Below are 11,337 nucleotides of genomic sequence, written 5' to 3'. Positions count from 1 at the left end.
ATATTCCATGCACTTGCAGTTCAAATTTGAATTATATATAAAAATTCAACATTATCAAATTAATCAACCAAATATAACAAAAAAATTAGAAAAAGCACCAAATTTGAACATGAAGTTGTAAACAATGTAGGCAGGCCCAACAAAAAATTTGGGGTCAAAAAAACAAAAAAATTGAAAATTTGCCGAGTGCCAGCTTGGCACTCGGCAAAGACTGTCTTTGCCGAGTGCTGGGACAGGGGCACTCGGCAAAGAATTTTTTTTAAAAAAAATTCAAAAACGGTTAAAAAGTTTTTGCCGAGGGCCTAACGGTGATGCCCTCGGCAAAGATTGACGGCAGGGGATGGACGTCGTGTCAGGCGGTGTTGCCGAGGGCCGGATTATTGTTGCCGTGTGTTTGTCTTTGCCGAGGGTCTGGCACTCGGCAAAGAGTCTTTGCCGAGGGCTGTTCTTTGCCGAGGGTCAGGCCCTCGGCAAAGATGCTCTGTCCGATAGTGGGTGGTGGAGGGAGAGCAGGCCATCGCCGCCGCGAGGGCAACCACCCACGCCGGGGGAGCGGCCCACCGCCGCCGCAAGCGCTGGGAAACGCAAGCACCTGCGTAAATTAATTGTCCGTCTCTGTAAATCCATTTTGCGAGACGGGCCAAGTCGGGGCAGGAGAGCTCCGGCAAGCGCTCCGATGAAGGCAGCCTCCGCGAGCGCGCTAGGGCTCGGCCGGAGCTTCGCGGCCCTAGCGCGCCGCGGCGGGGCTGGGGGCGGCGGCAGGGGCGAGGAGCAGAGCGCCGCCGGGCGAGCAGGAAGAATGGGGAGGAAGAAGAAGAGAGCGAAGCCATATCATTCGTTGGATCAAGATCGAACGGTCCATGATGGGTCACCTGCAACGGAGACGTTTCTCTCATAATAACACAAACCGTGTCCCAACGAACTGTATAATGCAATTTTCGCCTATATATTTACAGTCGGCATCTTGGCCAGCAGCAGCGCCCGGGTGATCTCGACGCACAGCCCGGCGTTCCTGACGGCGAAGTCGTCGTACTCGGGCGACAACACCACCTGCTCGGCGTGCTCCACCACCGTGTCCATGGCGCGCTCCCTGAGCGCCGCGCTGGAGCTCAGCTCTGCGACCTCCAGCGTGCGCAGCACGTTGGAGGCGTCCACGGCCGCCGCCAGCCGCGCCTCACAGGCCCGCCGCAGGAACGGGACATCGTACTTGTCCGCCGCCACGAGGAGCGCGTGCAGCTGCCGCTCCTCCGGGACCTGGAGGCTGCCGCCGCCGCCGTCGTCCTCCAGCGCGCCGGTGTATGTAGAGGAAGGCGAGGAAGAGGGCGAGCTCGTCGTGGGTCCGCTCCGGGAGGGAGATGGCGTCGCCGGCGGGGGCCTTGCAGCGCTCGTCGGCGGCCAGCATGTGGCGGAACACCTCCGACCTCGCGGCCTGCGTGCGTGCGTGTGCATCAGATCAGACGTGAGATTAATTATCTCATGGGCTGGCTGGGCTTCGTTTGAAATGCATGTAGGGAATGAAGGCCCACTTGTTCTCAACAAGTATGCAGCCCACTTACTTACCAGGATGGCTTTGTGGGCCGGGATTGGGGGCCCAGTGCCCGGTTTCACGACGATGTCGGTGTGGACTCCCTCCTTCCACGCCATCGCCACGCCATCCCCTGCATTGGTTGGTTGGTTGGTTCAGAAAACGAACTGAATTTTGTTTGGCAAAAAATCACCTCTGATAGATTTCGGTGTCATCTTGTTGCCTGCTACTACTTTACACTTTGAGCGTGGATTGTAAGGCAGAAATCATTTCCTTAATTACATTTACATGTTAGTAGTCTTGGTATTATTCAGGCTTTCATATTGGATTTTCTACCAATCGAAATGGCAGGGGGTTAGGGAAAGAGTTGAACGTCTCTACTGAAAAGGCACCAAAATTGAACATACTGAGAATGAGCGAGGATCAAGGAAAATACACTCTGCACTGCATTTCTGAGATGTTTGCTGCAAAGCAAAACCTTAGGGAGTTCGGAACCGTATGTTCTAATAACACGACACAAGCGTAAAAGGCGGTTGCTGAAAGGCCTGAAACTAATAACTTTATAAAGGCCCGTTAACGTCCGGGGGTCACTTTTTACAGAACCTTTCTATTCTATTGAAGCATGCGTGCAGCAAACGTCGTCCTGAGATTGTGACATGCAGCTGACTAGAAACCAAACAACACTGGTATATGCTAGCAAAACAAACGTGAATGAACAACTAGCACACCTTATGATATCACAACAAACAACAGTGTTGGTTCAGAAGATTCAGATGTGCAATTCTAGCAGTATGAAAATTCGACAAGAGGATTAGTATTTAATAATGGCAGTTTCAACTAGAATGTATTCAGAAACAGTAAGGAACTGAATAATTGGGGAAAATCGTACGTACGTACCTTGGTTGCGCTGTCAGGCTTCATCATGGACACTCTGGACTTGAGCACAGAGCCATGGCCGCCCTCTTCTTGCTGCTGCTCACCAGCCTTGTTCAGAAATCCGATGATGGCCTTGGCGCCCTCGTGGCAGGGAGCACAGATGGTGTTCCTCGGAAGCCTGTACACGGACGCCATGGGGCTGCAGATGCAGCAGTCCATGCTTCCGCTACTGCCGCCGCCGCCGCCTCGCCTTGCTCTCCTTCTTCCTCCTCCCTCTGCTTCTGGTGCTCTGCAGTGGTGCTAACAGCAAGCTGGTCGCCACGGCCTTGCGTTGGGTGAGGGTATAAAAACGAATGCGAGAAGAGAAGAGGGGCAGCCTGCAGGATGGTGTGCTGCGATTTCTTTTTCTAGAACTGGTACGCGGTGGTTGCTGACTGAGACAATCAGGGGAATTGAAATCAAAAAATTCTCCTGGGTTTTCATAAATGTGCTGTGTCTAGTCGGTGTGCTGTGGACACCTCTGTATGCCAAAGTAGTACATTGACTAAACTGACCTCGCCCGCGTATCTCTCCTCCTTTTTTCAGTTCATTCAGATGGAATGATTATATGATGGATCGACGAAAGATTATTAGTAGTACAACAACTAATCATCATGCAAAATATATGGTGCTAAATAAAGTACGAGCAGGCATTTGTCTTTCTGGATTATTTCACTTTCAGTGCAAGCTTAGGTACAATTGTCCATTGTTGGCCAAGCTAAGCTAACTACTGTGTACCTAAAACAGGCTGTTCATGGACAGGACTGTAGAAACGTAGAGGGTACGTTGTACCAAAGACTTTTTAAGACATAATTAGTGCAGATGAAAATCTGCTTAGTTGACCCCAAATAAAGTATTCGCAGATAAGATTGGACATTTTTGGCTCTATAACTTTTTATCGGTTTCGTGGCTAGCTTGGGAACTGAGATAAACAGGACAAGCTAGAAGGAATGTGAAACCCAAATTATCCAATGAAATGAAAATGTTGTAGTATATAAACTTAGCTGCTACCAAAGGATGGCTAGTCCAGTTGGTTAACTAAGATATGCTAGTCACTCCGACGGCACCCTTCAGGTCCTGAGTTCGACTCCCAGTGGGAGCGAATTTCAGGCTGGGGGTTAAAAAAATCCCCTCGCCGGTCCCGGGTGCCAAAGCACTGGTTTAAAGGAGACGGCCCATCTCACGGATTACGTCTCCCAGTGTCGGGCCAGGGCCAAGGTTCAGGGGTTTTCTCGGCCTGTGTAAGAAGGCCTTCTTCTTACGTATAATGCCCGGGGGGGCGGCTTGCCCCTCGTAGGTCGAGTTTTTTTTTAAACTTAGCTGCCGGAAGGACAGCACAGTCTTTTCCTCTCATGAGAATCCCTATAATCAAGTAGACACGCCAGAATAAAATTGAGATAAAATGATTAGGATATATGATTGCATGATTATAAAATGAATGAAGAGAAGAATCATCACATCATCGACCAGCAGTAGGTTGCTTGAGAGGGACTTTGCAACCTAAACATAAAAGAGAGTTAGAGACTTGGACTTTTGTTGGGGGAAAGGAAAAAAAATGAAAGGTGGATGTTGGAGGCTTGGAGAGTGGCACGGCTTAGCTAGCCTAATTAACGCTTCCATAACAAGGCTGTGTGTGTTAACCACTATCCTCCCACTCACCCGACATGTGGGCCCTCGCTCGGTCTCTTTCAAGTCATGCTGCGCATGCATGGCAGAAGAATAGTATATATGGAACTGCTGCCACGTACTGGTGTCATAGTAGGGAGAAAAGGGATGAGATTGTTTTTTTTCTCTCAAAAGTAGTATATATGAAAGGGGATGAAAAAAATGTAGTTTTGTCATAAAAAGAAGGAAAAGAAAAGAAAGCTTGCATGCTTACTAATAATTAGTGTAATAATCATTGTCCCAGTAGGGAAAACATAAAAGGGGGTAATGATCATGCAAGTAATGAAGTTGTAAAGGCAATTGGAGTGAGGACATCCGTTGATGCATCTAATAATTCAAACAATGACGGGAGGATTTGTTGGGTTGGTTGGTTACCGCATAATAGTTGTTGCTCGGAAGTTACGTGGCAATATAATCTCTATCTTTATTCTCTAATTCTCAATAATTCTCAACCTAATATTAAAGAGCTAGCGAAACATTTCTTTCAATCCGCTTTTTTCCTTCTCAAACTTTGCTTCATTCATCCCGTTTTTTATTTCTCAAATTGTCCTTGTGCTCGATCCGTATCATGTCACCTAGATTCATGATCTATGCTCAACGAGTTACAACATATTGTCTCCAGTCTTGGTATATGGCGATCTATCCCAAACAACCAAACTGTCCTCGCTCCCTTTGTATCCCCCGTACACAATATAATTAGTGTTTTTTCATGTTTTTTTTCCTTCAGTGACAGGGATATGATTGTTTGCATGATGCATGGACGCATCTCAATGCGGATGGCTCCCTTTGACCTCCTGTCCTTTTATATATGGTGCCCATATCATTATGGCTGCATATGCATAGTTTTTGCAAACCCCCCCATCCCCAACTAAAAAAAAAAGCTGCATATATATATATATATATACACTAGTATTTGTCGCAGTAGTAATGGAATAACGGTGTGCAACGTATATGAGTGCATGATTGATTTGTGGTAAACGGCTCTCGTAGACCACGTCATGGCCCATTAATTAGCTGAGCCAATCACCGCAGTGTGGAGGGGAGTGACCCACAGCAGGCCCACACACACATGGGCTCCTTCCTGGGTTTATGGGCCATGATGAAATGGAGTCTGGCACTTGCGCACTGGGCCACATCCAAATGCACGGCCCTGGCCTTCATCCACATATGTTCTGACACGTGTGTGCCTGTCATAAGAAAAACTGACACGTGTGGAGAGGGAGACCTGGGCGTCCTGTCAGAAGGTGTGGGAAAAGAAAGGGGACATGGCTAGCGCGCGGACATTCGGACGCTAGCCCCCGTCCGGCCTTCCGCGCGCCCGTCCCTTGTCTCCCGTCTATCCGTCCACCTGTTGCGCCCGCCCACAAGCATGAGAGGCCCGTCCACGTCAGTGGGGACCGCCTCTGCCTTCCGGTGCCTGACACCGAGGCGAGATAGCAGAAAAGACGAGGAGGGAGATGCAATACTCGATCTAGTTTAAAAACGTCCAGATGCAACAATTGCAAAATACGTCTGAAAACAAATGAAATATTTGAAACATGCGTCTGAAACACTTGCAAAACACCTAAAACACTTCAAACCATTGTAAACATACGCAACATCCAGATAAAACATTTGCATCATATGTGTGAAAACATATGCAATATCCAGATAACACATTTGCAACATACGTCGGAAAAACAGATGAAACATTGAGAACGGGAGCTTACAGCATGCATGTACAACTATTGCAACACGTGCAACATCCCAATCTACTTTTTGCAACATCTGTATGAAGCACTTGCAACATACCTCCAAAATATTTGAAACACTTAAAACAGACGCTTGCAACATGCAGTTTCAGCGTAAATATCTCCTTACTGCTCAGAAGATTGGAGACTCGTTGACACAGGAAGTTCGTCGGAGGCAGTGGCCTCGCGCCGCGCCTGGCAAAGCCGGTAGCCGAGCGCTGCGACTCCTAGGCGGCTGCACGCCTAGGAGGACCAGCAACCACGCCGACGCGACTCGTAGGTAGTCATGCGCCGAAACCAGGAGAGGACAGCTGTGCGTCGCATCTAGTAGGGCTGGCAGTTGAGCGTCGCATGCAGGAGCGGAGCCCGAGCCGCGTGCGGGAGCGAAGCGGAGCGGGACGACGCGTGCAGGAGTTAATTTTGTTTTTTTATTAGGCGAGTGGCGCATGCTGCGATGGGTGGAGCGGCATTACCGTAGTTAATCGGAAGCTGTTAAAAGCTACAACGAGAGCATTTGAGGCATTGCTAGCTTCTTCGCAAACTGACGCGTGGCCACTACACGTTTCGCAAAAACACCCTCTTTCTTTTTAGAAACTAACCCGCCGTCCAGAGCCTCGCTCGCCGCTCGGCCGCATCCGGCACCCGCACGACGACTTGGGTCACGGTCACACCCACGCACGGCTTGGGTCACGCTGTCACGCCCTAAACCCTAGCCGCCGTCATCTCTTATCTCCCCTCAGCCTCGCCGTGCCGGAGAAGTGCGCCTCGATCTACAGGGGAGGGCGGTGTGCGGCCATGGCCACGCCGCAGTGGGGCACGACGATGCTCTCGTGGTCAGAGCAACAACCCTGACTCCCCGAGGCGAGCTCCTCCGCAGCATGAGCATACGCTCGGACGAAGCTTCTAGGTGGCATCTTGGGGACTCGTTGGCGGTGGTACACAAGGCCTCCATATCGGGTAGCAATACACTTGTTTGCTATGTTGAGGATGTTGATTTGGTGCTGCTTGGGGAACCCCAGGTGGAGGCCTATGTTGTGGTACTAGAAGATTGCACAGCTCCTCAATCATCAGGCGCTGACCCACCTCGGCAAAGTGAAGCTGGCTATGACTACATATCGGTTGTTACTTTCTCCTGTTCGAGTGTTCGTGCTTCCATCCTCACAGGCGATGCCATCTCCCCTGTTTTCCACTCCACATAGCAGGTGCAGTGCTCCCTCTGATCATTTTTCTTCTCCACCATCCCCTAGATTTCCTGGCTCCTCCAATGTCAATTAAGGTATGTAGTGAACAAGAGAAAAGATTTGGGTCAATTTCAATCTAACAGTATTTGATTCATTAGGGCTGGTATGTGATTGTTCGCGTAAATACAAGTTTGTTCTAGCTGTAACTTTGTTCATGTGATGATAAAAAATTGGATCATTTGTTTCTACAATAGTATTTTGATTACAATATAGTATGGTAGAGATGCATCTCGTGTTAATTGACTTTCAGAGTTTCCATTTATTTTGATAGGGTTAGTGTTAGCCGTATTAGCTAAGTGTACCGATGATGCTCCTCCTAAACTTAATAGCCATCCACATAGTGGTAAATTTTACCATGGTTTTCAAGGTGCATTAATGGTTGACAATGAGTAGTGTCTTACTGAAATGCAATACTCTGAAAGTATGAACTAATCTAAGCCTTACTCTTAAACCATTTACTTAATGCCTTCTTGCAGGTCTCAGTTATTGTCGTCTTGAGCCTGCAGTTATCTATTGTGAAAGCATTGTTATACTGAGATGTAAAATGACAAGGCACGAACAATTGGCTGCAGAGCTATATGAGTTAGATGGATTTGCGTTTCAGTTTTGACACAATTTTAGGAGTTGTGACCACTTTTGACTGATACATTGTATTTCATGAGGTAATCTTTCATCTAAAAAATGGTTTCATGTATCTTTAACTATTATCAGCATTCATCGTTGTCATACATTGTCCAATATGGGAGGTGAGTGAAGGGTGCTGATGGCAAAAGGGAAACCAATATCTTGTCTTTGCAAAACCTCTAAGATAGATTGCTAGCAGACTGAGAGATTCAGAAATTTAGTAACTCCTGATGGCCATAAGTGCCTTCTTAAAAACAGGCAGGAAGCTTGAAAGAGGAAAGAAGATGGGCATGGTTTTAGATGAATATGATGTTGTCAATGTATGGTTGACAATGGGCCAGGGGATTGATACGTGTGAATTATGATCGAATATGGTATAAACTATCTGCATGTTGCATAGTAGACTATTGAGATGAAAATTCCATCCATGTAGAAAATATGTTACATGGTCTACAAAACCAATAGTTGATAACCAGTTTTCTACTATGTTGATTCTTCTAAACCAATATGCAACACTTTGATTTTAGTAGAAAATTATTACACATTAAAAAAGTTGCCTGGACTATTTGCAGATCATAAAATGAAAACTATTTGCACTCGAGTTTCTTCGGTGCAAGCTAAATGTTACATCCGCTGAACAGAAGTAGTGCGCTTGGGAAGTACATTTAGAGAATGAGAATCTATCTGTTAATTTAGAGTAACCCTTAGAAAACTATATACAGACTCTTAGTTGTCCTAATTCTAGCAGTCCAATATGGCACCCCGCAATTTGCCTATGCTTTGCTTTCTGCAATTCTGCATGTGTTTTTTTAACTCCATGTTTTGCTTATGATACTTTCTATAGCCTTTCCAGATATTATAAATATCTATGCTAATCTATTACCTAATTCTATATCAGGGCAAGGAGTATGTTGCAAAACTCAGAAGACAACTTGGGTTCTATACACGATGTGATACTATGTGTAGTCCCCTTAACCATAACAGAAATCCTAAACCATCTGATCAACAACCAGAATGAGTACTTCATAGAGGTATCCAAGATTGGTTTGTTTGTGGAACCTGAGCTTTGCAAGGTTGGACTAGCAATGCCTCAGCTAGCAGCCAAACACTCGTGGTCTGGATGGCAGAGCATAGCTTCAGGTTATGGTTCGAGGAGGATGTTCATAGACTCTGATGTAATGGTTCGAGGAGGATGTTCATAGACTCTGATGTAATCTGTTCCGTTGATTTGTCGCAACGCATGTGGTCGTGCTTGTTCGTTGTCCCACCGATGTAGGATGTTCTTGTGGCCGCTGATGACTGATCTCATCCTACTGCTATCACCCATGCTCTCACCTGTCATTAGCGAAGCAATTTTGATAGCAAAAGACAGCGCAAGCGGGTGGATGATGCAGATACTTCCTTCTTCACAGTAATAAGTAGAGATTTGTGCTATGTACTTGTCGGTGTGATATGCTGATCTTAGGCGCTAACTCTACGATGGCAGTGACAATGACTATATATATATATATATATATATATATATATATATATATATATATATATATATATATATATATATATATATAACATTATTGTCTAACTATAAAGCATGTCTATTACGCGTGGAAAATAGTTTTTGTTCTTCAAATCATTGCACTCAAAGGCAGTAGTCACACACAGCCACACACACAGCACAGGCGGCCGCATCACACTCACCATATGTTTTTTGCTGGAAAACAAAACATAATTATCGTCATCATCGTGACCATTCAATCAATAGATGAAATGGTACAAGTCCTACTAGTACAGGAGAAGAATCGAAGGCAACAAACAGCAGTCTGACAGCCATGGAAATCAAAGAGCGCTGCATGCATCGTCCATCGTCTCCGGTAGGAAACCAAACCAACAAGAGAAAACCATGGGCGGGTGGGCTCCTGCAACTCCGATAGATGCCGGCGGCCGGCCGGATGGACAACATGGATTGATGTGGATGGATAATGTGAAGTAAACGAAACCACGGGCCTAGACGTCTTAGTTGGATGGATTAGGACGAAAGCAGGAAGCCAGGCGCCACGTCACGCATCATTGCTAACCACCCACCAATTATTGCTACTAATTATCTTATCCCAAGTGAAGTGAAAGTTACAGGCGCTACCAGCTCCAGCGCTCGTTCTCGTTGCCGTCGGCGTCGGTGGCCGGCGGCAGCTGGGAGTAGAAGCCGTAGTCCAGGTCCTCCTGCCGCTTCCCGGCGCTGCTGCTCTTGCCGTAGTAGTGGTGCGCGAGCGCGGCTCCGCCGAGGACGGCGAGCGTGAGCGCCTGCGCGTGCATCCTGGCATGGATGAGGCGCAGGCTCGTGGCCCGCGCCGGCGCCCGACGCCGGCTGTACGCCACCGACGCGCCCACCGCCGTCGCCCACACAGCTCCTGCACGGCACAACAGCGTATCTATCTGTGAATGGTGTATCTGTCTTCGCTAGCTTTGACTTGACCGCACGATCTGATCTGATCTGATCTGAAATTCTGAACTGAGAAGGGATCGAAACAACAGAGGAAACATATATCCAAAAGGGATTTTTGACTGACTCACCGATGGTTGAGAGCTTGTGTTCCTCCACCCAGGACTGCAGCGACGAGCTCATCCTCTCTTCCTCCCTCGAAACGGGTCTGCTGATGATGGGTGCCGAAATCGGAGGCTGCTGTGTTTGGATTTGGTGGATGCGTGCTTGATTGCAGGAAGCAGGTGGCCTACTTATATAGGCTTATGGCTGACGAGAGTGGAGTGTGAGTGTGTGTGTTGAAGCACCCTGCCTGCCTATGCCATGGAAAAGGGGGAAAACGGGCGGAGACGACGAAACCAGAGGCACCCCCGCCTTCTGTTTCTGCCTGACTGCATCTCCTCCCCCTGGATTCCGAGCTTCTTGTGGGCAGGACACTCGGTTGGCACGTCGTATCGCACCCAAGGTTTTTCGTTCAGTCAGTCAGTTCAGGCACGGGTCCACCTTATCTGCCAATTAAAATATTCTTCTGTTTCCGAGTGCGAGACGATGACAAGTGGGGCCGGGAGCGCTATGCTGGACCCTGTGTCAGTCACCTACTCCCGCTTACTCGACAAATATACGGTACGAACCACCCAGGAAATATCAAAACAATTTTTTTTTAAAAAAAAACTTGAAACTTAGCACACCCATAATGCGTACAAATCATATGCAAATGACAAATGTGAGGTTCATGCGCACTAAAAATAAAAAATTCTTGAATTTCGGAGTACACGTGAACCTAAAATTTATTATTTTCAGTTCCGCAAATATTTTTTTATCATTTTCATATAAATTTTTTCAATCAAATGGGATAAAAGCCCCCTCGGGTCTTAAGGTGAAGCCTATGCTTATATAGAGATAATCAATAAATTAAGGCTACCATAGTTACTATGGCCTCATTTAGTTGGCCACTGAATCGGCGGCGCTGGATTCGGTGCGCTACGGTAGCTACTGTAGCGTTTTGTTTTTATTTAGTAATAATTGTCCAATCGTTGATTAATTAAGCTCAAAACGTTCGTCTCGTAAAGTACAACCAAACTGTGCAATTAGTTTTTGATTTCGTCAACATTTAGTACTCCATACATGTACCACAAATTTGATGTGACAGAGAATCTTTTT

General features: G+C 47.0%; 1 protein-coding gene and 1 pseudogene across 2 annotated transcripts; both read right to left on the bottom strand.

The window, feature by feature from the left end:
- Positions 1-892: 892 nt before the first annotated feature.
- Positions 893-3,121, bottom strand: LOC136481289 (BTB/POZ domain-containing protein At1g01640-like; annotated as a pseudogene).
- Positions 3,122-9,390: 6,269 nt separating this feature from the next.
- Positions 9,391-10,588, bottom strand: LOC136481287 (uncharacterized). 2 transcript variants are annotated; one of them, XM_066478649.1, is made up of 2 exons: positions 10,269-10,588; positions 9,391-10,126 (listed from the first exon to the last, which is right to left on the bottom strand). In XM_066478649.1, the coding sequence occupies exons 1-2, from the start codon at positions 10,318-10,320 to the stop codon at positions 9,834-9,836; spliced, it is 345 nt and encodes a 114-aa protein (XP_066334746.1). In that variant the 5' UTR covers positions 10,321-10,588; the 3' UTR covers positions 9,391-9,833. The 2 variants fall into 2 exon arrangements, with proteins under 2 accessions (XP_066334746.1, XP_066334747.1); XM_066478650.1 differs by having other exon boundaries at positions 9,391-10,105; positions 10,269-10,584.
- Positions 10,589-11,337: the final 749 nt, after the last annotated feature.

The sequence above is a fragment of the Miscanthus floridulus genome, chromosome 9 (assembly GCF_019320115.1).
Source record: "Miscanthus floridulus cultivar M001 chromosome 9, ASM1932011v1, whole genome shotgun sequence".
Taxonomy (NCBI): Eukaryota; Viridiplantae; Streptophyta; class Magnoliopsida; order Poales; family Poaceae; genus Miscanthus; species Miscanthus floridulus.
Note: the sequence above shows the minus strand (reverse complement) of the source record. Positions and strands in the feature narration are given on the sequence as shown.